General features: G+C 41.1%; 2 protein-coding genes and 1 long non-coding RNA gene across 3 annotated transcripts; all 3 read right to left on the bottom strand.

The window, feature by feature from the left end:
* Nucleotides 1-1,877: 1,877 nt before the first annotated feature.
* On the bottom strand, nucleotides 1,878-13,459 carry LOC129090105 (myotilin-like). Its single transcript, XM_054597623.1, has 9 exons — nucleotides 13,029-13,459; nucleotides 12,377-12,527; nucleotides 11,998-12,099; nucleotides 11,310-11,347; nucleotides 9,892-10,030; nucleotides 9,562-9,769; nucleotides 9,232-9,397; nucleotides 6,420-6,553; nucleotides 1,878-4,038 (listed from the first exon to the last, which is right to left on the bottom strand). Exons 1-9 carry the CDS (start codon nucleotides 13,457-13,459, stop codon nucleotides 3,884-3,886), a joined length of 1,524 nt encoding a protein of 507 aa, XP_054453598.1. The 3' UTR covers nucleotides 1,878-3,883.
* A 52-nt stretch (nucleotides 13,460-13,511) lies between these two features.
* LOC129090106 (palladin-like) lies at nucleotides 13,512-21,709 on the bottom strand. The gene is made up of 7 exons (XM_054597624.1): nucleotides 21,656-21,709; nucleotides 21,177-21,318; nucleotides 20,934-20,957; nucleotides 20,089-20,208; nucleotides 19,772-19,979; nucleotides 14,425-14,644; nucleotides 13,512-14,228 (listed from the first exon to the last, which is right to left on the bottom strand). Exons 2-7 carry the CDS (start codon nucleotides 21,274-21,276, stop codon nucleotides 13,512-13,514), a joined length of 1,389 nt encoding a protein of 462 aa, XP_054453599.1. The 5' UTR covers nucleotides 21,277-21,318; nucleotides 21,656-21,709.
* Nucleotides 21,710-21,923: 214 nt separating this feature from the next.
* On the bottom strand, nucleotides 21,924-23,026 carry LOC129090583 (uncharacterized). The gene is made up of 3 exons (XR_008531195.1): nucleotides 22,925-23,026; nucleotides 22,435-22,483; nucleotides 21,924-22,058 (listed from the first exon to the last, which is right to left on the bottom strand). It is a non-coding gene; the product is annotated as an uncharacterized LOC129090583 (long non-coding RNA).
* Nucleotides 23,027-26,835: the final 3,809 nt, after the last annotated feature.

The raw sequence follows: 26,835 nt of genomic DNA, 5'->3' as shown, positions 1-26,835 counted from the left end.
TAAGAATAGTATGTCGAAAAAGGTCATAGTATGTCCTAAAAAACTGTAAATAAGTAGTAGTATAGTATGTCAAAAAGAGTCATAAAAAGTCAAAGTATACTTTGTTGGAAAAAGTCATAGTCTAATATATTGAAAAAAGTCATAGGAGTAAAAATTAATAAAAATGTCATAGTATAGTATTTCAGAAAAGTTAAAAAAAAATGATGGTATAGTATGTCATAAAAAATATTAGAAAAGTATAGTTGGTCAAAAAATGTCATTGGAAACGGTGTCGAAATAGTCATTAAAGTCATAGATTAATATGTTGAAAAGAGACATAGTATAGTTTGATGAAAAAAGTAATAGTAAATGGCATAGTATAGTATGTTGAGAAAGCTCATGAGAAAGTCACAGTATAGTATGACGTTAAAACCAGAAAAAAGGGTCATAAAAAAGTAAAAGTATTATATGTCGAAAACAGTCATACTATGGTATATCTTAAAAAATCGTAAAAAATGTCCGAGTATAGTATGCTGTAAATAGGGGAAAAAAATCATAGTATAGTATGTAGAAAAAAATCATTATATATTATGTAAGAAAATGTCATAGTATTGTATCTTGAAAAGAGTCATTTAAGTCATACTATTATGTTTAACAAAGTCATAGAATAGGTTGATGAGAAAAGTCTTAGAATTGCAAGTTATAGTATATTCTGTAAAAAAAGTGATACAATAGTCACTGTATAGTATGTCATTAAACAATCCTAGCCTTTCATGGCCTTTCATATGATATATGAAAGGCCATGAAAAATGTCATAAATATATTATAGTATGTCACGAAGAAATCCTATTGTACAAAGAAAGTCATAGTATATGTCATAAAAAAATAATTTTATCCTATATCATAAAAAAAGTCATAGTATACTGTCGTTAAAATATCATTAAAAAGTAAGAGTCATAGTATAATATGCCTTAAAATATAAAAAATGTCATAGTATAGTATGTAATAACACATAAAAATGTTATATGAAATGTCATAGAATAGTACACAAAGTCAGAGTAAAATAAAATAAAAAATGTAATTCCATAGCATGTCATAAAAATGTCATAGTATGGTACGTCAAAGAAAGTCTTTGTATAATTTGCTATGAAAACTATTACAATTATTATTATTATTATTATAAGAATTGTAATGACAATGAATAAGTAATAAAGTACTATAACGACCATTCTGCAAAATTACTTCAATCGTCTTGAAGGTAACCATCACAAATTACAAATAATATAATTTTGCTTTGTTGTCATTTGGAAACATCGTCCAAAACTGTATTTATTCAAGTTTCTTGCCAAAGAAATTCATTTTAAAAGATTACATTTGAAAATATCATGATTGTGTTATAATTTACTTTCGCCCAATAGTCAGTTGTACTGAGTAGATCAGAACGCACCATAATGCAAGTCAATGTCCTTGAATAGCCTTAAATAAAACTTAAAATGCTGTGACGCTCGACAGAAAAAAACGTGATTTGTGAGAATGTGCAACAGAGTCGACTCTCAAAGATGAAATGAATGCAGGAGAGGAAAACAAATGAGACACATCTTGGCTCCTGCTTATTAAGTACCAGCTCTGTGCATAAGTCTTGATATAAAGTGATATGAGCTTTGTGGAAGTAGATGAAAAGCCTTTAAGTGATGGGAGGAGCAGCGGCTGAACGGAAGAACAGCTCCCTCTTGTGGCAGAAAGTCATGACTCCGGTACCACACTGAGCATCTCTGAGGCGGAGTGCTGATCTAGGCCCTGGTTCATCTTTCTGGTAACCAAAAGAAGACCGTATCTCTCTGAACACAGTGTCAAACTATTAAATTAAAAAAAAATACAGGAGGCAAAGCCAGGGTCACATAACTTTATTCCTCATTCATCCAATGATAAGTAGAACTTACACAACAAACAATACTCAGGGAGAACACACACAACTACCTGCTGTTTAAAATCTCAACAGAAAAATCCAACGTTTACACACTGAAAAACTGAAGATATACTTCATCTTGAACCTTTAGTTCTGAGTGGAAGTAAATCTTTTGACCTCAGATGTTTTGGGCATCTTAAAGGGGATCTCTACCATGAGCAGACTGAACTGTGGCCCTTATGGTTAATACCAGATTATCTCTTTGCATGGAGATCCAGACAAAAATACCAGGTTTCTGTGAGAAGACATCCTGGCTGACATTAACACCAAGCAGTTCCAAGGTGAGCAAATCAAGCGTCTTTTGGATAGATCTTCTCATTCAAAGCTCTCGTCAGAAACGGGGAGCATTCGGTCAACTGAACAGACAGAATCAATGCACTGAAGTGTAAAATCATGTATCTGCACTGCAGATGTGCTCAAATAAAAGTATGTTTTGTCTTTTGAGATCAGGTTTTGTGTTCCGAGTGGCGGCCTATAGTTGTTTGTCTAACTCATTGATATGAAAACTCTTCAAGCTCCAACACTGATCACTAATAACCTCAGTTCGTTCACGTACAAGTAACAATAGCAACCAACTTTAAAAACACATATAGGACTGAATTCATTCCACAGCAGAGAATCTGAGCAGCGAGTGACATCTGAGCTCTCTTTAAACCGTCAGATACCCTCTTCAGTTAAAGGAGCTCTACAGACACACGTCATCAGAAGCAGCAGCTGTAGTTTAGCGACAGGGAACTTCAGTTCGGAAGGCTCAGACACAAAATCAGCTGTGAGCTGGAAGAAAAGGAGAGCAGGTGATGGATGAGGCAGCGGGCAGTCGTCAGGGTTAAAGTGCAGAGGGAGATGTTTGCAGTGTTGGACTGTGGGTACTGGTGGGTTCAGCGTTTTCTTTTAATTACCCCCGACATGTTACAAGAGTCAATCTGTCAAACCACCCAAAAAGCCTATTGCAGACAATGTGTCTATACGTTTTTTAATAAGTTGAAGCTGATTTGTCACTTTTTGACCCACCCGCCTGAACCTGTGACATTCTTTAGGGAGCTAAGCCCCTATCCCGCCCGACCCGCGGGTTGTGGGTCGACACACTCATCACCAATGTGTACTGTACTCTTAAGTTGCTTCCTGTTGTTCAAACATAGACCAACAAAGAGAGCGACAGACACCTCTCCCACCTCGTGTGCTGTTTGAGATATCCTTGTCGTCAGCTTTCTATGAGGAAAACGCTTTCTGGACTACAGGGGGTCTGGCGTTGCAGTATTGTAGTTGTCCGCTGGGCTAAAACTGGCAGCAGGTCTGACTCTGCCACACTGTATCCAGGTCTATTAATATATCAGTGACCTAAACACACCGCTTATGCTGAGAGCAGAACAGACGGGCTTATAGCCATGTATCAAAGATCAGCTCTGCAGCCTTTAGCAACACGCAGACAGAGACGGGACAGGCACAGTGGTGACACACAGCAGCAGATGGGCAGCATGAGGGCGCTTATTTTAACTCAGAAGGCACTTGACTGTGGAAACATGTCTCTCAGAGGAGCTCTGAGGGCTCCGTATGGCGAGGGTTGTCGTTTCCTCAACACGTTAACATCTAACGGGTGGAAGAAAGGTTCTTTTGATAGTGAAGAAAAATAATCAAATACCCTATCACAGTCTATTTAGAATACTTTTCCTGTAAATGTAACTTTATCTCGAAAACTTAATTGGTTCAAGAAATAGCAAATAATAATTTAGTACAACAATAAAACCCACAATCTTGGTAACCTGACATGCATTGGCCTCAAAAGTGTTCTGGTCTGCTGCAGTAGTGTTGATCTGAACCAAAGCACAGTTAGAATCACATCTACCCTTGAGATGACGGCTAATACAGGCTGCGGCCCAGTTGAACTCTTGTGAGGTGTGTGATGGTTCTGTGAGGATGTGACTGGGTTTAGTTGGGGGTCTACAGCTCTTCGCTCTCGTACAGAGGGGCGGTGTGCTGGGCGGTGTGCTGGGCGGGGCTCTCCACCCTCAGGGAGGACACGTGGCTCAGAGAGGACAGCAGCTTCAGCGTCTTGGAGCCGGGCGGGGCCGTCTTCATGGGCGGGGCCGTGCGAGCTGCGAGGGGCCAGAGGAGAAGGGGAACGATGAGATCAAATGATACCTTAAGATAAGATCAGTAACATATGTACACAATTCTCCCGACTTTGCAGACTTACAACAGCGCAGAGTAAAGTTGTTCAGAAGAAGACAAGCTAAAAATAAAATAAAAATAAGATAAAAAAATAAATAAAATAAAAAATGAAAAATAAAAATAAAATAAAACAAGTATTATAAATAAGCCAAAAAAAAACAGTAGAAAAAACAACATTACTTACTACTTTTAACTTTTTTAACCATTATTGCTATGCAATGTGCAATGTATTGCCAGGTTTCTATTGTCATGATATTATGTTTATTGTCCTGTGGTGTTATCGATCAGTAACACATGTACACAATTCTGACTGTTACTTTGTTCAGGTTTATTTAACTGTACTAATATTATTATGCTATAACAGTCATTTATAATGTTAACTAAAAGCAATACCTAATATTTGGATTCATTACTTTATTATTTTATATGTCTAACCTATTGACAACTTCAATTGTAAATGTGAAGTTTTAAATCTAGGATATTACTTATTTGTGGGATACTACAAAAACAATATACGACTGGTTTTCTGATATTACAGGTACTTCAAAAACTGGAGTGTGGAGCTGTTATACTTTTTTTTTTATTGAAGACACACAGTTTCATTGCTTATTTATATTAATCACAGGAATAACAGTAATAGTGTCACCGACTGCAGCGCCACATTTTACTGGTGGACAACTGGCTTATCATTCCTCTCATGCCAGGTGTCTGAAAATAACTCTTCTGCCCTGCACCCCAGAGCACGGGAAGCCCGGCATGGCTCAGAGCCAGATATGGAACCAACACACGCTTGTGAGTCCACGGCTTTCCACACAGTATGTGTGTACAAGTCTTCTGGAGTGAGTCACTGTTTATAGTTATACTGTGTGGTTGTTGCTGCAAATTCAGTTGTAGTATTCATTGCACTACCTTTCATATTTCATTAAGCCTCCAAATGTACAAATACTCAATGATATCACACAAATAATGCACAGAACAAACCAAAGCATGCATCTTAGAATAAAAAGAGATCCTAAAAAAAAAACGTCTCTGTAACATCAACAGTCATTTTTTTCCCCGGCAAATGTTCACCAAACAGATTAATAGGATCTATTGGAAGTATTCCTCATGCTAATTACCTATTGTTACCTATTGTTTGTACCTGTGGAGAAACCTGTTGTGGTGATGAGGGAATTGTGACAATAATTGTAACAATAATATTATTAGCCCTCATATACAGCGGGTAAACTAAGTATTGAACACGTCACCATTTTTCTCAGTAAACATATTTCTAAAGGTGCTATTGACATGAAATTTTCACCAGACGTCGGTAACAACCCAAGTAATCCATACATACAAAGAAAACCAAACAAATAAGTTCAGAAATTAAGTTATGTGTAATAAAATGGAATGACACAGGGAAAAAGTATTGAACACGCTTACTGAAATGTATTTAATACTTCGTACAAAAGCCTTTGTTGGTAATGGCAGCTTCAAGACGCCTCCTGTATGGTTCAATACTTTTCCCCCTGTGTCATTCCATTTTATTATCATTACTTTATCATTACTTGGGTTGTTACCGACATCTGGTGAAAATGTCATGTCAATAGCACCTTTAGAAATACATTTACTGAGAAAAATGGTGACGTGTTCAATACTTATTTTACCTGCTGTATCAACTCAATAAAGTGGCACTGTCTTCACTCACCCTGAATTGTTTGGCTGCTTCCCCTACTGATGCTTGAGGGAAGTTCTCTATTGTTATTATTACACCAACTTCAAGTCAAACTCTTGCATACACGATAAAACACTGTGCAAAACCTCCATCTTTTCATTGTTATGTGGTCCCGTCATCTTCTGTACGTCTGTGAGTCCAGCTCATGTGTAACTGAGGCTCAGGTAGATCCCTGCAGAGCCTTCATGGGTCCTCTCACTCAGCTCGCTCTCCACACAGCAGATGGCGTGTTACGTGATCGAGCAGAAACCTAATAGCTGTGTTGTATTTTCCTCCAGTGAGCTCTCTCCCCCTCTCTCATCAGTGGATGCACTCCATACTCATCACTCTGACTCAGTGATCACTGCGGTATTCTTTAGGAAAGCTGAAACGGCTCCATGCGTTCATCAAGTTTCAGCTCGATCGCATAACAAAGCATTTGTTTGACGCGTTCCAGGCTGTAGAGCTGGATTCACTGTAGCGTGGAGCGCACAGCGTTCTCCATATGCTGTTTGATTTTACAGCCTGCGCTACTATGGTAACTAGATAGCTGAGATGGGCCCTTTAAAGCCAATTTGCATAGATAGCTGAACACACACAAGGTTTACTTACTGCCGACGTCCAGCCTGGCGTTGCACGTGGACATGCCAGCCTCATTGATGGCGGATAGAGTGTACCAACCGGCATCAGACTTCATCACCCTCTCTAGCAGCAAGCACTGCCGGCCTGAACCGTCCTGATACAGACTGGAGGAACGAACAGAGAGATTCTAATGTTTATTTCATCACAAGTTATGAGCACATGGTGGCCAAAGCCTCCTTACGCTGGCTGAGCATTCATACAACAAAAACATGTGCACACTAAAAAAAAAAAACAATGCTACCAATAATATGAGAAATGAATTAGTGCAGATATCATATATTTTCCGACGTCAGATGATTTTGCATATTGTCCAGTGTGAATAAGAGGCAGCATAAACTGTGTATTGGTGCATTTTTCTATTAATAGTATAGCTGTGACCTGCCATCAGGAATTACACCTACACAATGAAATAAACCTATTCACTGTCAAACCTGTTTTAATAGCATTAAAGCTCACTGTGCACATCATTTTACCTGTGCACATGGCTCTTTAATGCAATGGCACCCTTTCAAAGAGATTATTTTTCATGGCACACAGACCTATTTCCTCTGGTCTGATTAAAACATCCAGCCCCGTTGGTCCATCAGAAAGTAGACATTGAGAAACAGTTGCTTATTTACACATCCAGCTATATTAATTTGCAGTTGTGTTTTCAGCTGATCTGATTAAAGTATATGCTTCCTTTAGGGAATATTATCAGAAAACACTCAATAAACTTTAATTGTTATGCAGATGATACCCAGTTATATCTATCGATTAAGCCAGACGAAACTAACCAGTTCTCTAAACTTCAAGCATGTCTACTAGGCCCAGATCACTTTCGAAATCAATTATCTAACGATATAGTTTCTCTAGATGGCATTGCTCTAGCATCCAGCACTACCGTTAAGAACCTCGGAGTTATCTTTGATCAGGATGCGTCTTTTAACTCTTATTTAAAACAAATTTCAAGGGCCACCTTTTTTCATTTACGTAACATTTTGAAAATCAGGCAAATCCTGTCTCAAAGTGATGCAGAAAAACTAGTTCATGCATTTGTTACCTCTAGACTAGATTACTGTAACTCCTTATTATCAGGCTGCTCTAATAGGTCTCTTAGATCTTTACAGTTGATCCAGAATGCTGCAGCACGTGTTCTAACAAAAACTAAGAAAAGAGATCATATTACTCCAGTATTAGTTTCTCTGCACTGGCTCCCTGTTAAATCAAGAATAGAATTTAAAATTATTTTACTTACCTACAAAGCTCTAACTGGTCAGGCACCGTCTTATCTTAAGGAACTTATAGTTCCATATTACCCAACTAGAGAGCTGCGCTCAATCAATGCAGGGTTACTTGTGGTTCCTAGAGTATATAAAAGTAGGATGGGAGCCAGAGCCTTCAGTTATCAGGCTCCTCTTCTGTGGAACCAGGTTCCAGTTTCAGTCCGGGGGGCAGACACACTCACCACTTTTAAGAGCAGGCTTAAGACCTTCCTTTTTGATAGCGCTTATAGTTAGGGCTGGTTCAGGTTCGTCTTGGTCCAGCCCCTAGATATGCTGCTATATGCCTAGACAGCCGGGGGACTACCTAGGATACACTGAGCTCCTCTCTCCTCTTCTCTCCCTCCATCTTTATGTATTAATCTCCTATTTATGCACATTACTGATTTTGCTTCTTCCCCGGAGTCCTTGTGCTTTCTCGCCTCGCAGGTTTCCATGAATCAGGGTTATATCTGGACTGTGATCGTGCCTCCTGCTGTGGCCCTGCTGACACCCACTGCGACTACCACTATTATTATTAGTCACATTACTATTACTATTACCTGTACTATTACGCTTATTGGCTTTGCTTCTAACCTGAAGTCTTTGTGCTTTCTCGCCTCGCAGGTTTCTATAAATCGTGGCTGTACCTGGACTGTGGTCGTGCCACCTACTGTGGCCCTGCAGACACCCACTGCTACTACCATTATTATTATTAGTCACATTACTATTACTATTCCCTGTACCATTACGCTTATTGGCTTTGCTTCTACCATGAAGCCCTTTTTGTTTTCTCGCCTCACAGGTTTCCATGAATCGTTGTGGTACCTGGACCGTGGTCGTGCCTCCTGCTGTGACCCGGCTGACACCCACTGCTACTTCCATTATTATTATTATTATTATTCCCTATATCATTATTTTAATTCTACTATAGTCATTGCTGTTTTTATTATAAGTAGTCTTCATTTTTTCCCTTTGTTACTCTGCTTACTACTGTGATTATATGAATCATTTATGATACATTGAATGTGTTGTATCTCTGTTATGCTGTTCATTCTGTACACATGACATCTATTGCATTCTGTCCATCCTGGGAGAAGGATCCCTCCAGTTTTTCCTGTGCCGATGTGAGGGTTCCGGGACAGAGGGTGTCGCATGTGTACAGATTGTAAAGCCCTCTGAGGCAAATTTGTAATTTGTGAAAATAAACTGAATTGAATTGAATTGAATTCAATTGAATGAATGTTTTCTCTAAGGGAAATATCTGTCTCTTTAGCAGCTTCACTATGTTGTACCAGCTAGTAGCTTACTGTGTCTGTGTGTCATTTGGTGCTGGGCAGGTAGTGTAGTGAATATTGTCGTGTAGTCATTTTTGTGGGGTCATGACTGTAAAAATATTGATTACACTGTAGATGCTTTACGCTAACTCAAAATGCCACTGCACCCACTTCGGGCGCATCAGCGTTGACCAGACAGTGGACGCTACATTTGATGTGCAGTAATGGTGTGCAGTTAAGCCAGAGTGTGGTGAAATAAGGTACCTCATTCTGTTTGGGTCGATGCGCAGCATGTCTTTATCTTTCTTCCAGAAGAGCTGTGGAGAAGGAGAAGCGTCCACTTTACATTCTAACCGAACAGTGTCACCCTCTAGAGCTCTGGAGTTCAACATCTTCTGGACGAAGGTGGGAGGACGGAGAGCCTCCTGGGCTGCAGAGAGGAGGTTACACAGCACAGGTGATTAAATTCTCTTCCACCCCATGGATAAATAAATCAATCCCAATCATTATAAAGCTGCACTTGAATGAGATTCTATTTTAAAAAGACAACATTTCCAGCCTTAAAACAGGATTTACTGTAGTAACATTTTTTACCTAGTACATCAAGCTTCATGGAAAATCGGCCCTCCCCTGCTCGATTCCTGGCCACACACTCATAGACGCCGGCGTGGTGTACTGTGACGATCTCTATGAGGAATGAGTGCATCCCTTTCTCACACACCAACATCTTATGGAAGTCGTCCGGACGGATGGCTTTACCGTCCAGGTACCAGCAAACGTCTGGCATTGGGAGGCCTCCGACCTGGATTGAGAACATGACCGCACCATTATTGCATTGATTTTTTGTATTATGTATAAGTCCCCGAGCTTGTGTAACACAGGTTTGAGTGCATCAATAAACCTGAAAATGGATGAGAGATTCACCTTGAAGTCAATCCTACAGAAGCGTCCCTCCTCTACAGTGAGGTCTGATGGGACCTGGAGGAAGCGAGGAGCGTAACATTTCTCCTGGATAGCTGAGCCTTCGTTTCCCCTCTCATCTGTCCCTGTGTGGCGCCTCCCCCTGCAGGGAGAGGGAGATGTTGACTTAAAGCTTTCAATGATTTGGATTTACAGACAACCAGTGACAGAACGGGAATCAGCATCAGTATGGTTGCTTGTGTTTGTGAGCTGTCTCTGTCCTCTGACAGATACTGAATGAAGCACTTAAGCCATTTCGATCCCTCTTTATAGACAACTAGAAATATTTATAGCACAACACATTGTGGCGATTAAGTTAACACAGGCTGAAATCCTCCTATTTCTACCTCACATGCCATAAAAATGGAGTAATGTTGCAAAATGATTAATTCCATGCTTGGGTTTTATTTCAACCTGTAGTTCCTTCTACAGTACAAAACTCTAATTTGGTCATTTGGCTTGGCTTCAATCTAGATTTATTTTGGTGTGAGTTGCTGAGTGTTTGAGATATTGGCCATAGAAATGTCTGCAACAAGATGTAACATTAGCTGTAATGCTAGCTAGCCAAGTGGCGCTAGGTGAGCTAGCAGTATCGGTTAGCTATGAGCCTCTCGCTCCCATGATTAGATGCACGCTTCCTTCTGAGCAGTGATACAGTTAGCAAGTGTAGTTTGGTAGACAGAAAAAAGTTCCTAAATGAAACTGACCCCAACAAGATCTGTGGATTATGTTGAGTACCTGGGTCTCGATTTCCTGGAAAGAGACTGCTGAGTTTTTGTAATGTACTGTTTGGCACTTTGAGCACCACAAGCTGAGTGCCATATAGTTGCATTATGTTAAAGAGAGGGCAGATATCTCCAACACTCTGCAACTCACATCGAAACAATCTAGATTGATAAATAGCACTACAAGAGGGAAAATATGTATTTTAGATTTTTCTTCTTGGAGAAACACCCTGCCATGGGAGTGAATAAATCTCACTTTGATACACAGTTTCTTAGTTTCAAGAACTCATGAGAAACTAGTGAAGCATGTTTGGGAAGTAATCATTAGGTCAATCTCGATACCTATCTCCTAGTGCAAGATTTGTTTATCCACATATCGCACTCGTGATTTATGCTACAAAGTAGTAGTAACGGTCAATGCAATCAAACAAAGTGTCATATATTAATGTGCTGGACAAACCTGAAAAACAAAATCACCAACATAGATTTTAATCCACATATTTGTAAAAGATGGATTTTGTTGTACAACTGCATGGAGTGAGTAAACTCTGCCCTGCCGGATTGGAATCTCAAGGGGAAAATCACACATTCAATGTTGACTGGAATCCTGAGTTAAATATTATGCGCAATATTTACACATAAATGATGGTTATTTACCAGAGTCCACCTGTGTGTCTTCCTTCTGGTGAATCTGGCTGTAACAGAAAACAGACCCATATAAGCAGAGGTAATCACAGGTTTGAGCTATGAAAACCAACCGTTTTATTTGGACAAAACGCCAGGAGGGTAACTCTGTGTGTGTGTGTGTTTACTGATACAATAGTCCTCTTGTCACCAGTGAAAGGGGCTCGTTCTCAGAAAGCAGGCAAGAAATAGCTGCTGACAAATGTGTGTCTGTGTGTGCAAAATAGAGAGAATAGATGGTGCAAAGCCCTGTGAGCGACAGAGGCTTTTCTGACACACACACACACACACACAGAGAGAGAGAGAGAGAGAGAGAGAGAGAGAGAGAGAGAGAGAGACAACTGGTCAAAGCAGAGACAGCTCACTGGGGCTGCTGATTATACTGCCAGGCTTTTCCAACTTTGGCTTCGGGAGCCCATCAGGAGGCCCTGAGAGGGAAGGGGGCTCCATGTGCAGCCATTCAAACCCAAATGACTGTACTAATGTGTGGTCTTTACTTAATAGCAATAGAGAAGCTAATGGGCTTTGGACCAGCGCCAACATAAATGTCTTTGCATCACAGTCAGCACTGCAACGCACATCAGTACAACACGCTGTTTGAACGTTTTTTTTCTAGTAATCATGAAGTCCACTCCCTAAATGAAAAAGCTTGTTGTCGTACCTGGTCGGGTTGTGAGTCTGAGAGACTGTCTTGGTCAAACATGTTGTTGGCGTTGTCTGGACCCAGCAGCCTACGAGCCATGCGCTCCTCATAGGACAGTTTCTGTTTGAAAATGAAGCTGTATACTGTTAATATGTCATTTTTCACCCACATAGATTGCGTGTTGTAGTTTGTTATGGTAAACTATTTTAGTTATGTAATATTTCACATTCAAACAGGAACACATTGTACGTGTAAATGGGCTGTAATGTGTATTAGTGGGGGGAATGTTTTGTATTTCTTATTTTTTATTTCTTCCAACACAGTTTGCAGGACACACACACACACACACGCACACACACGCTCACACACACACACACACACACGCACACACACACACCTGGCTGTTTCTCCTCCTGGCCTCCTTAGAGCGCAGCTTCTTCTCCAGATCCTGGATGAGGGCGTCTTTGGAGCCCTGAATGTCTTCATCTGTTGAGCGAGAGGAAGACGGCCGAGGAGCTACAGACTTCTTCAGGATGGGCTTGGGAAGGCTGATGGTAGAGAGGGAGGTAAAAAGGAGGGAGAAGCAGAAGTTAAATAGAGCACTAGTAGGAAGCAAAGATGTAAAATGTCACTTAAGACCTTTAATGGTGCAACAAACACTTCTGGAACCCTTGTCTTTAGCTGACTAGTGGAAACCTGCTATGACCTACACAAGTCGTTGCACCTTATGAAAGAAGGCAAGGACATCTGGTAATAGATGCTATTAAATGCATTCAATACAGTGACTGCAAAAACTGCTCCATGCTTTTTTATAAAAAAGATTTCCCATCATGGATTTAATGTAAAATATCAGAGATTCATGAACCTAACTAAGACAAAATCCACTTTTTACAGTTTGAAATCGAGTGTGTGTAAACATCTATCCATGATCCGTAACCGCTTATCCTACTCAGGGTCGGGGGGGCTGGAGCCAATCCACGCTGACATTGAGCAAAGGTAGGGGACACCTACTGACATGGCATGCCACATTGATGTTTACTTTGACTCACATGATCGGCGCTCCCTTGTAGCTTGCGGGCAAGGAGACCACAGCAGGAGGTACTCTGTTCTGACCGTTGGGAGTGTTGGGCTGTGGCAGGGAGGAGGAGGAGGAGGAGGGAGAGAGAGGGGAGCGAGGGAGGGAAGGTGACACTGGGAGAGGCTGTTGGGGGATTGAGGAGCGAGAGGAGGAGGCCCTCATAGGGAGGAGCGGGCTGGAGGGGGCAGGTGGGGAGCGGGAGGGGGAGGTTGGGAGGCGGGAAAGGCTGGAGTTGGGAGACAGCTTGGAGGAGGAAAAAGGGGAGAAGGCGGACTGGGAGGGCAGCACAGAGCAGAGGTAGGCAGCGGGTGCGGACATGGAGTCCTGATTGGCCGGCAGGGTGGCACTGCCGAGGCCGGTGGCACTTGGGACACTGGGGGTGAGGGTTATGGTGGAACGCATGGTGGTGCGGGGAGAGAGGATAAGGAGGCCGGGATGGTGGTGGCAGAAGGACTTAGCATGGGGGCACTGGAGGACTGAGGAGGTGCAGCAGAGTAGGCCGGACCGGAAATGGGAGAACTGAGACTGGATGAGGAGGGGAGGACCTGCCCGTGCCGTTGGCCTGGGTCTGGATCTGGATCTGGGCCTGGGTGTGGGCCTGGATCTGGGCCTGGGTGTGGGCCTGACTCTGGACCTGACTCTGGACCTGACTCTGGGCCTGGGTGTGGGCCTGGGTGTGGACCTGACTCTGGACCTGACTCTGGACCTGACTCTGGACCTGGCTCTGGACCTGACTCTGGACCTGGACCTTGCTCTGGACCTGGACCTTGCTCTGGACCTGACTCTGGACCTGGACCTTGCTCTGGGCGACAGACTGGGTTTGGCTCTGAGCGAGGCTTAGTGACTGAAACTGCGACTGGGTCTGTGACAAGGACTTGGACACCGACTGAGCCTGAGAAAAAGACTGACTTTGCTTGGATGCCATTTTAGTTTGACTCTGTGTCTCCGTGACATTTGGACTATTTTGGTAACTGCCGAGGTTCTGCTGGGAGTTGTTTTGGTTCTCCTGGGCCTCTTTCAGAACACTGTCGTAGCTGGGTGCCTGAAAGGCCGGCTGGGATTGGATGAAATGCCGTGGTCGCTCATAGTTGAAGGCGCTGGGAGCGAAGACACTGGGAGTGAAGGTAGGCAGGTCTGAAAGGTTCATGTTGTCGCCTACCGACTGGGAGGACTGAAAAGGAGAAGACACACATTTACAACACAACACAACTGGAGTTTTCTCTCTAAAGCCATTAGGATTTTCCGTTACCATTTAACAATCAAACTTGAGTCACACAAGACAGTAGTTCAGCTTGGTGGCAGCTATTAACACCTGCAGCAAAAGGGTTTTCAGAGAGCACACAGCTTTGTGTGAGAAATGTTCTTACAGTAAAACTGAGCTTGGTTGGGCTGAACAGCCTGGGCCCTTGGGTTTTATCCTTGACTTGGGTGGGTGGTGGAGGTGAGGGTGGGGGTGGAGGGCTGGGCGTGTAGGCTCGGACGGTGACCCCTGGTGACCTTTGGCCCCCTGAGCTCAGGGCACGTTCCGCCTCGCTGTAACCAAAGGGCTCTTCAGAGGAGTGGTTGGCCGGCTGAGGCTCTGGAAAACTAACAAAAACAGACATTAAATGTAAAGATTAGAATTGATTTATGTAAACTACAGGCTCTGGGAAACAGTTGGACAAAACGATTGCTCCTAAATACAGTGCAGAATCTAAACAGGCAAAAGTTGAGTGATTGCATGAAAGAGGACTAGAAAAAGATGCAGGGTCTTCTCATAAATAGATTCAAATCACATGGATTCAGTGGGCTCACTTTGCTTTTTAGGATCTGAACAACAGTAGCTCTTGTACTGTTGTTTTGAAGAGGGTTGACACCAAGATAACAATACACAAAATGTATAAATCTCACCTATACATCATTGGTTGCCATTTTGGCATCACAGTCACTCAACGCTGATTCTGAACCTCACCATGATACAATTTCAGCAGACAACTATATGAAACAGCCTCTATGTACATCAAGAGATTTGTTACATTAAAAAGTAACTTTAACTACAGAATACATGCTGTATAGGGACTGTCTAATGAGAGTATCAGATACCAATAGTTCTGCTCCCTCTCCAGCCCACTCAGTAGTTTTTCTTCCTGGTCCTCTACTTTTCTGCTAGGAAAGAATGTTGTTCCCATGACTACCATGTATTCTGGGCTACACAGGAGCGTAATGACAATAGCACTCTCTATCGTTGGCCCCTCTCACACACTTTCACTGTTTTTCTGCATTTCTCCTGGTCCCCTCAGGGCACAAGACAGTGTTGGCAAAGCCAGCATCAGCCGACACAGATTTTCTGAATGGCAGAAAATGTGTGTAGTTGGAAATGGCCTTCATTGGATGCGTTAGAGCAAGCTGTCCAGAAAATAAGAATTTGGATTCTATAGCATGCAAATAATGAGCAGAATGTTGAGTGTTTGATTGGTCAAAGTAATCTTTGAAATATCCCACTAACTAAAAGACAAATGGAAATCTAAAACCTCCTTAAAGGATGCAGTCTGTGGTCAGACAGAGAGTTTGCGAACATCATTATTTCTTTTTCTTTTAACCCATAACATAAAGAACATTTTTCACGAGAGTCTCTTAAATTTGATTATTTATGAATTGTGACAAAGATAAGATCTGACCGGGATATTTGGCAGCTAAAAACTACACTGCTCTTTGGTGAATATACTTTGTACTAGTAGTTTCTACATTATATATATATATATATTACTTTTGGCAGTCATATATGTCCATGCTTATGTATTGTTCGGACTCAATAGCAGACATTTTGACATATCATAGCAGCCAGATGACAGGTGTTACCTATGACATTAACCATGCCTCTGTTCCATTAAAGTGTCCCAGTACCCTATGATAGTGAGCCAGCACACAGAATACCAGGGTCATAAAAGTGCCACACCTGAATGTCATACAACAATGATTACTGTTAAGAATTACAAGTCAACATGAGTAAATCTTACATACAAAGAAACCATGATGTTTATGAGTTTGAGTTGTACTTTCTGTTCTTTAAATACTACTTTGTGTTTGTGTGTGTGTGATATTTAGGACGGTGATATACAGTGTATTTGTGTTTGTATGATTAAGCGGGCAAAGCTATATTGGTCTTGGAATTCGGACATCAGCTGGCAGGTGCAGACGCTCTACTGGTGACCCAATCTTTTTAAAAACACACACACACACACGCACACACACACACACGCACACGCACACACACACACACACACACAAGATCTGCATGGCATCGTGGGTAAAATAATTCTAAGCTGTCCTAAGTCCTCTTTATGACCGGCGACAACAGGACGGACAACAACATGAACGCTGAACCAGAATTGGGTAAACGTTGAAAAAATAAAAGTCTCTGCTGGATTCTGAAAATACTTCAACGCTGTAGTGAGATACATTATTCATACTGGGCGGTGAGAGACTTGTGATCGTATACAAATGAAGCATCACACAGTGTTAGACCTTTCAAAATAGTACCCAACGTGGTTATACAATTAAACAACGGTAACTTACCATCGACTCAGCTAGGGCCGGGCAATATATGGATTTTATATCAATACATGAAATGATACTAGATATGACTCAGATTTTGTACGTCATAATATCATAGTAGGGCTGTATTACAGTAAACAAATGTAATTTTCTGAACTTACCAGACTATCCTAGGTCTTCTACTATCTGCCTTTACCCACTAGTCATTATATCAATGTTCTTATGATTATTTACCAAAAAATGTCTTTGTGTAAATATTTTTGTAAAAGCACCAATTGTCAACCCTGCAATACAGATATTGCGGTAATCATGGCCACATCTCTGTATTGCCCAGCTCTAAACTCAGCTTTAATGTCTCCAATAAACTGATCAATCAGGTTGAATAATAAGGAACTTTTTATGACCATATTTTGTTGACAGCCAGTTAGATTTCTTGAGATGTGCCAATCATGCCATACAAAAAGCCTCCAAGAAAAAGCCCAATTTGTTTTCAGGATTGAGAGTAATCTTTACCTGACCATAATAACCACGCTACACCTTCTCATCAGAACAAAGCCTTATTTTTTTTACTGTAGGGACCAAACCAACAGCATCCCAATACAGACATAAAGTTCATCTTCCTCGTATAACCATCAGATGAACTTCAAGTTGGCCAAAGAACCTCACAGTGACCTTAAAAGTCAGACAATGGTTGAGTACTGAGGTAGGGGGGGTTCTGAAGGACACGGACGCCATGTCTGCACTTCACATTACAGATGAGATCATAGCTCTGGACACATTACACTCAGTCAAACATACTCCTTTCACACCATATGACACTCACTAACTACACACATGCTGCACTTAATCAAACAGCAATGATACAAAAAGCTCAAGAGATTAAATATGTCCTCATATTAACTAAGCATCCTTCCTGGTATTTTACATGTGCTGTGATTTTAATGCACTTTTTCCTGGTGTAGCTTTGAATATCGTACATCCAGTTGTTCACACCAGCTGATAATAATATATGAGTGGTGCAATATCAAAAAACCTGCAAACACAACATTGTGCTCAGAAGTTAGTGTCTGTTCTCCTGCACGTGAATGCACCATAAGTGTATTTAGTATCACACTAAATACAAGATAAAAAAAATAATCACTTAAGTATGGTCTGTTTGGCAAACTGCAAACACAACAGTAAAAATACAAATAAAGACCCATTTTTATGATGGGTCCCTGAACTGAGCAGCTCCAGAGGATCCCAGTGAAAGAGGGAGGAGCTACCGCAGTGAAAGAGGGAGGAGCTACCGCAGTGAAAGAGGGAGGAGCTACCGCAGTGACGCAGCTCAGGTAACACGAGGAGTACCGGCGATGGGTGACGTCAGCTTCATTTTGGCCGATGACACAGAGCCCCAAAATAGACCGATGTCCACTTTCCAAGTGCTCTAAACACGGTTTGACCTTTTCCCGGAGGACAAATCAAACCCGGTACTGTTCCCGGTGTACGAACACATGAGAACACTTAGTTTAAAAGTGAAGCGTTGGATGTAGAAACAAACAACAAGAGGTTAAAACTATGACTCCAGGTGAGAAAAAAAGTTCCGGCAGGCTGAAGAGACGCAGGCGGATGGATCCTTACCTGGGCTCTGCACCGCCTCCCTTACAGGTGGTGCTGCGCGCTGGCTGAGGTGACCGGGACTGTCCCGGAGAGGAGTCCGGACACCGGGCTGAGCGAGGGAGGCTGAGCGAGGAACAGGTGACACCGCGCGCTCCCGAGGCAGAGAGACCTCAGGGTCGCGCGGGTCCAAGCCGATTGGTTCACCCCCCCCCCCAAAGCTCAGGTCGTCATCACAACTGCGTGTGTGTGTGTGTGTGTGTGTGTGTGTGTGTGTGTGTGTGTGTGTGTGTGTGTGTGTGTGTGTGTGTGTGTGTTCAGAGGCTCAGTGAAAACACACACACACACACACACACACACACACACACACACACAAAGAAAGACACCTTTTTCATGTTTTTTTTCTTTTTTTTTTAAGTCTCGAAATTAAGAAAGAAAGACACCTTTTTCATGTTCTTTTTCTTTTTTTTTTAAGTCTCGAAATTAAGAAAGAAAGACACCTTTTTCATGTTTTTTTTCATGTTTTTTTTCTTTTTTTTTTAAGTCTCGAAATTAAGAAAGAAAGACACCTTTTTCATGTTTTTTTTCTTGTTTTTTTAAGTCTCGAAATTAAGAAAGAAAGACACCTTTTTCATGTTTTTTTTCTTAAGTCTCGAAATTAAGAAAGAAAGAAGGGTGATCTTGAAAATTGTCTTCTTCTTCAATTTTGGAATGATGCAACAGCGACCTCTTCTGGATTTAAAGAGGAACTGCAACAGTTTAAACATAGGAAACGTGCTCTGAACCCATTTACTTAAAGGAAATACACACGATACTGTAACAAACTCAGATTTTCTATATCATAATAGCATAATAGGGCATAGGTGTTGTAGTTTCCATTTTTTTTTAAAAGGCTGTATTACAGTAAACAAATGTAATCTTCTGAACTTACCAGACTATCCTAGGTCTTCTACTATCTGCCTTTACCCACTAGTCATTATATCAATGTTCTTATGATTATTTACCAAAAATGTCTTTGTGTAAATATTTTTGTAAAAGCACCAATTGTCAACCCTGCAATACAGATATTGTGGTAATTATGGCCCAAAATATCACAATATTTGATTTTCTCTGTATTGCCCAGCTCTAAACTCAGCTTTAATGTCTCCAATAAACTGATCAACCAGGTTGAATAATAAGGAACTTTTTATGACCTTATTTTGTTGACAGCCAGTTAGATTTCTTGAGATGTGCCAATCATGCCATACAAAAAAAGTGTGTAAATGAATGATTGAATGAATAAATGGATAAATAAATACACTTATAAGCTTTTTAAATAAACTGAAATTATACTTTGTGTTTACTATATATACAATAAAGCCAATACAATTTACCATTTAACATTCTTGTGATTGATGACTGCAAGTAACTATAGGTAATAAGTGTGGGAAATTTGTGCAAGAAAAATGAATGTGTTTTTTTTACTCCACAATAAGACAATTGTAGATAATGAATAGCGCCACAAAAATAATACCTGGGGCAGTGTTAAATAATGCTTCTAAAAACTGACTGACTTAGATTGACGTGTGTGTATCATCTACTCACTCTGCAAGAGGCATGTTCTCTTCCAGAGGGGAGTCGGGCCACTCAGGTGGGGGGAGGGTCATGGAGTCAGGCAGCTCAGACGGGAAGTCCTCCTCTGCACTCTCTCCAAAGGAGGAAGTGTCCTGTTGGAACGCCGCCTCTGTTTCCTGCCGGGGAGAAATCGCTTCCTGCTGTCCAACGGCCTCCACCTCCAGCTGCTCCTCCAGGTCTGCATGACGGGGTACACAGAGCGATGAGTGAAGCTAAAAGCTGATCATTTCAATGGTTTATACAGTTCAACGGGTGAACTACAGTGCTATATAAATGAGCCATCTAACCATTGTAAACTTCCAGGAGAGCTGAGCAGGAGATCGTGCCGAAGGAGTTGAGGGCCACACATTTAAACAGGCCGGAGTCTTCTGGGAAGGCCTCCGTGATCACCAGTGTACACAGCTCCTCTGCAGGAGGACGACGCCACAACATAAATGCAGTTTTTTTTATTTAATGACAAGTGCACACAGGATGAAAGCTGCAGGTGAAGTGCTCTAACTCATTAACTAATGCATGTTGTTGGTGTGAATGTTTGCTTATAGAGCCATAAAGACATCAGGTTTTTTGGCCCAAGAGAGGCGAAAAATAGAAATATGAATTATCTCTTGATGAATAAGAAAACATAGCATTTACCAGTGATTTTTTTTGTCCCTTATTCTGTACAGGTTGCTTACAAAATTGTACATGAATGCATGATATCCACACAGAGCCGACAGTGTGGCAGAGCTCTCTATATCAATAATCCAGTTAGGAAAGATATGTGTGCAGCAGTTTACCCACTATTATAGTGGGTAAACTGCTGCACACATATCTTTCCTAACAAACATATTCACAGACAAACTGCTTATACTCATAGTGACTATGAGTATAAGCAGTTTGTCTGTGAATATGTTTGTTTTAGCATGGGACCCCTTTTAATTAAGCATTATATAACCCCCCATCACAGGCATGGCCTAAGTCAGGTCGATGAGTCGTCAGCTGTTCAACCATGGATACATTTTTTTCATGAAGGATCACAAAGGGACAAAAGTATCCATAATTTCACAAAAACAAAACTAAAGTAACTAAATAAAACACTTTTCTGATTGAGAATCACTTCTTTAAAAGCATTATTGTAGAACCAATACCCTACCTGGCACTGATGCAGAGCTGGCCTCTGAAAAACAAGAAGAGAGAAAAGTCATTTATTTTTTATGTGAACTCATCACCATAGATATAAATCCAAGCTGCTACACATCTCATAACATTCATAACACAGTCCGCTGTAATATAATCCTGAAGTTATTTGTTCATGCAGTTTTAAAAAAAAGGACCTCTAAATTTGGTAACTGTAGCTAAAATCACGTCCAAGTCATGTGACCCCGCAAACGCTCACTCTTGCGCAGTATCCTGAAGTCGTCCGAGTCCAGGACTTGCTCGTCCTCTCTGTACCACATGACCTGCAGAGGGGGGGTTCCCCTCAGCCTGCACTCCATCACCACCAGCTGACCATTCACCGTGGATACATCATGGAGGCACTGGAAGAGGACGACGGACGCAGAGACGGAGAGAGGATCAGTGTTAGAGGATGTTATCAGTAATACTTTTCATGTAAGACATTGTTCGGATGTTCTTTATATATTTTTGCTCCATGCTAATTTACAGTATATACATATGGGACATGAGAAACTTTATGGGCATACAACAAAATGATGTTTGGTGACTTTCAGTGACCAGCAGCAACAGAGAACAAGACAAAAACAAGACAATAAAAGAAAATAAATAATGAAAATGTATTGCACACGATAGATGTATATAATAAAATGCTAGGTTGCATTAGCCTTGTATGTGTAAGTAGATTAAAGTGTGTTTTACCTTAACAAAAGTAGGGGCCACTCCATTCCCTGTAAACTGTTGATTGCAGATGGGACTCTGAATCTGGAAATAGAAAATAATACATTTCATTCATGTCATAATCATTAGATTTTGTGTTGATTTGTTAAAGACTGATGCCAAACACTAAATCCACTCTTTGAATGAGTTAACTACATGTACAGCCATCAAATGAGGTGATTTGATGGATGCAGTTACCCTCTGAGGGCTGACACACAGCGGCTGCACCAGGCCGGAGTGTCTCTGGGCGAGGACGGTGGAGGAGGAGGAGGTGGAGGAGGGGCTGCAGGTGGGGAGCCCTCGAGTGGAGGACGCAGAGGAGGAGGAGGAGGAGGAGGAGATGGTCAGGGACATGGTGCTGGTCTTCTTCTCTACCCTCTGGACGCTGCACAGTCACACATCAGCACATGATGCATATCAGCAGGGAACAGGAAACCAGTATATCTGATTATGTTTCTCTGCTTTAACTCCTGCTATAACTCCTAAATATGTAGCCTGGGAACTTTGTTATTCTAAAATCTCATGACAAAAGATATTGAGACTTTGTGCACACTGGAAATTAAAACTTTAAAATGAACTGACCAGTCTGAGTGTTTCTCACAGTCATTTTGTTTTTCTTTCTTTCTTTACTTTTTAATTTTTTGAAAGTTTGCCACAAACCAATTTAGTTTCAATAATTGCATAATCTTTAATTATTTGTGTGTGTGTGTGTGTGTGTGTGTGTGTGTGTGTGTGTGTGTGTGTGTGTGTGTGTGACTCACTGAGCCATGTTTCAGGCGTTCCAGGAGGCAGTGATGGAGGGTGTTCTCTCTACAAAGACAGAAGCAGATAGTCAGACAGGTCACTCTCTCTCCTCACCTCAGCTTTTATCACAGTGTTGTAGAAACATGTGTTACGGCCGACACCCAGGTGTGAATACATTTAGCTGTATACATAATAACTAGGGTTAGGAGAGCATGCATGGTCAGCAAAAAACCCTCTTTGGATACTAAAGGTTTTTTTGTTTCTTTTTAACTGCTGAGGTGTAGGGACAACTAAAGAAAATATATTAAAAAGCAAAATAGAGAAGCATTTATATTTAAATATATATGGAGGTGAAATGGTGTGCAGAGGTCAGACTCTGACAAAGAGCCTACATGAGCTGCATGGGATGAATTACAGTGACTTCAGTTTAAGTAGAAAAGCAGTCCAGTAGACCACACATAACACAACATAACAGCATTAAAAAGTACAATAGAGTTGAATCATCACCTTTCTAAACAAAGAAAAGGTTCACAAAAGTCTGATTTATACAGGACTGTTGAATTGGATTGTTCAGGCGTCTACTCTGTAGTCGGCATCTACAGAGTTCAATCTGTGCCTCACTTCTGAGAAAGAAAAGGATTTTTTTGGAAGCACATCAATTATTACAAAAAAAGAGAAGAATTAAAAGCACGCAAAGAATAATTTAATTTCAGCCAATCTGACAAAATGAGTAGGTCATTCCTGGTTGGCTGTTCTTTCTCCAGTCTGATTGTTAGTGCTCGTTTTGGTAACTGGGAAGTAGAGAAGCACTAGGAGAATGGTAATGGTACTTTCATTTCAGCGAGTTTCTGAGGACTTCAGAGCCCACAGAGCAGGGATTAGAACAAAACTGAGTGAGAGGTCAGTGTTATGCCCTGATGTGATCACTAGAACAGAGAACAGCTCAAATTCAAGTTTTCTTTGCAGAATAATCATTTCTCTACAAAAAAACAACAACTTATGTGCATGCATAAATATTCCCTATATATGTCAAAGCCTGCACTATGCTAGCTAAGATGCAAATCTGCAAAATCTTATTGGTGTTAGATATATTGTTGGCAAAATGCAAGTGGAAGCACTGAAAGGCAAATGTTAATTAACATGCTGTGAGTCAAAACTTTATAAAGTGCATGTTTGTAAATTTTATGGTTAACAGCAAACTTAAAGAAGTGGATAGACAATGGCATTGAGGTACTATATGTTATACCATTGTTTATTCTGTAGCAGACGTACAAAAAAGGCTGATAGGAAGCAACGTGGTTAATTGATTGAAAAAAAATTGATTCTGTTCCTGAGATTAATACAGTTTGAATTTGAAATATACACAGAGTGGCAGAAATCCTCAAAATCTGAAGCCTGTAAAATGACAGTAGATTCTGTATTTGTCCATCAGTAAAGTGAACGCAGTGCTAAAAATATTCTCCAAAATCCTGCTGTCACCACAGTCTGCTCCTGCTGAAGGATTAAGAAGCTGAGCTGAATAGTCATAGGGAAAAAAACTTCTGTGTTATTCTCTTGGAAATTATTCGGACAGACGTTCTAGAGGCAACACCAGGTGGTTGATTCCATTTGATTCCGTCATTATATGTAACACACACATGTCCAAATATTCAAAAGACACACAGCAAAAACACACAGATTTCATCCAACACTGACATATGAAGACAAAACATATACAATAAAATAAAATAAATGAAACTTTGAATAGAATGCACAACTACAAGGTACAAGACAAAGGATAAAAACACTAGAAGTGTATATTTACCTGGATTCTTCCTGGCAGGAAAAAAAAGAGTATATAAGACGAAATATATATAAAATATGGAAGCCGAAGTATTGTGTATGAAGAGAGTGAAGAGAACAGTTTCCTGTTGCAGTCTTACGTATGAAATCCATAGTTCACAAAATAAACATGGCTGCCTTGATATCCAAATTCCAACTAGTTTCTCTGTGTCTTAGTGCAACAAAACAGCTGAAAATTGCATATGCATGAGCCATCATTGTAACACAGTTGAGTAGTCATGTCTGACGTTGTAATATGAGAGAAAAATAACCTCCCTTATACTCTCATTTGCCCGAAGCACTACCATGCACGCACATACACAGATACATATAAACCCAGATGTGCGCTTTAACACACATGCACACACACACTCACATAGAAAGTCCATCAGGGAGTGAACCATTCAAATCTAAATGTGCATTGTGTGATGATGAGCCCTCTGATCCACTAGGGATGGTTAATGGATTTCTACTGTGCCTTTCTGGTCTTAGAACCACTCAAAGCTCTTTAACACCACCATGCGAGGTGCCGCCCGCCCATCAGGTACGTGTTAATGAGGTTAATTAACAATTTTGGATGCCCAAGGACATGTCGACATGGACTGGAGGAGCCAGGGCTCTAACCGCAGATCTGTTACCTGAAGGAAGACCCGCTCCACGCCTGAGCCACAGGGTGTTGAGCATCAGCTGATGAGCCACACCTGTGGCTCAGCACCTTAACATGGACCTCTGTTTGCTGGCTGGCACTTGGCCGCTGTTTTGGTTCTGTTTGTTTCAGACATTTTCCCACATGCTTACAATACTGATTATTGTGTTTTTAAATGACTTTGTAAGTAAATGTGTTAATTTATTATTTTTATACTCCTCTGTTCTCCCCCTTCTTTTTTCTGCAGCCTTTGAGCCGGGCTGGAACGTATGTAGCCTAAGTGTAACACATATCTGACAGCCTAATGGATCCTGTCTATGACGGGGAATTGCAACCCCAAAGTTGCTCCTTCACTGTGACCCGCTGTTCCAAAATGTTTAGGTTGGGTTAAATGCAGAGATCAAATGTCATGTATGTATATGACAAATTTAAGAAAAGTTTGTGCATCATGATTTCACTTTGTTTGTATGAGCTAATAGTAACAGTTAATCGTTCATTTATCACCCATAAGACCCCCACAGACCCTAGCCTGCATGTTGCCCTCTGGGCCCAGAGAAGGAGCTGACAGAGGAGGCTGAGGTTCAGGTTTCCAGGCTAAATTAAACTCTGCCACCTCCTAAGCACAGCAGAGACTCTCTGACCTGAGATAAATCTGTGTCCACATTAACAAGACACACACAGACAAGTAGCGGAGGGTAAACCTCAACGTAGACCAAACACTGTCCAAACCAGAGGACCACAGTTTAAGAAAAGAATAGCTGCAGAATGCACAACATCCATGTGTACTTCCAGTTTTCCCCTCAGCAGGTGTGTTTGTGTGCCTCGGGTTAAAGCCTCCTGTTGATCAAACAACAGCTGCTGCTGAACCCCTTCGTATCAATTGTCTCTCTGTCACATAACAGAAGGTTTTACAGCAAGCTGCATTCACACGTCAAATATAATATGTTGCCTGGCAAGCAATAGGTCGATGGAGACATGCAGGAAGTGCAACGACGACCTTAACAAGCACACATTGTTCAGATGCAATAAATGTTCCAATTAAAGGGCTACTATGCACAGACTGATTGGCAGCTGGATCAGATTGGCCATTCAGTGACCGGTATTTCAGATATTTTGCTGGTCACATTTACACACATGTACCGCACTCACACACACACACACACACACACACACACACACACACACACACACACACACACACACACACACACACACACACACACACACACACACACACACACATATCTTTGGAACGACTTAATCAGACACTGTAATTCACTCCCATGCATGCCGCTCACAGTGACCTGGGTGTGTCCCTAGTACCGTAACACAGCTAACTGAGGTTGCATTGACTTGCACTATAGTGCGTTCTAGCCCTTCTCAGTAAAAAGTTGTATTGTGTTAAAATGTAATCTTGTAAAATATAGTTTTTGGAGAGAAATTTCCAGTTGTTTGAAGGAGATGTTTTCACAGCAATATATATATATTTTTATATAAAAATACAATCATTTATATCCTAATCATTTAAATTCTGGGTTTTTAAGCTAACAACCACTATAGATGACAATCACAAAGTAAAGAGGCTGGTGGTGAAAAAAGTTAGTCTGGAGCTGTGTTGTCAATCACATCTCTTAAAGACAAAATTGGAATCGTCCACAATCGGAATCTGAAGGTCAGACTTTGGAATCGGCCAAGAAAATTGCAACGTATGTCTCCAAAAACACTATGTCCTGCATTTACCAACTGGATAGTGTCTACCTGATAAACTCCCATGTGTTTCACACTGGATTGTACTGCGTATAATACGATCTATTAACCAACACAACCACTATGACAATACAGTGTCATCCATGTGCAGAATCTCACACAGAATTACCATAGAAATATTATCAATTCAAATTGAATTTATCTTATTTACAGCAAGTATATCAAGTATATAAAGACCAGTACT

Source organism: Anoplopoma fimbria, chromosome 4 (genome assembly GCF_027596085.1).
Source record: "Anoplopoma fimbria isolate UVic2021 breed Golden Eagle Sablefish chromosome 4, Afim_UVic_2022, whole genome shotgun sequence".
Classification (NCBI taxonomy): Eukaryota; Metazoa; Chordata; class Actinopteri; order Perciformes; family Anoplopomatidae; genus Anoplopoma; species Anoplopoma fimbria.
Note: the sequence above shows the minus strand (reverse complement) of the source record. Positions and strands in the feature narration are given on the sequence as shown.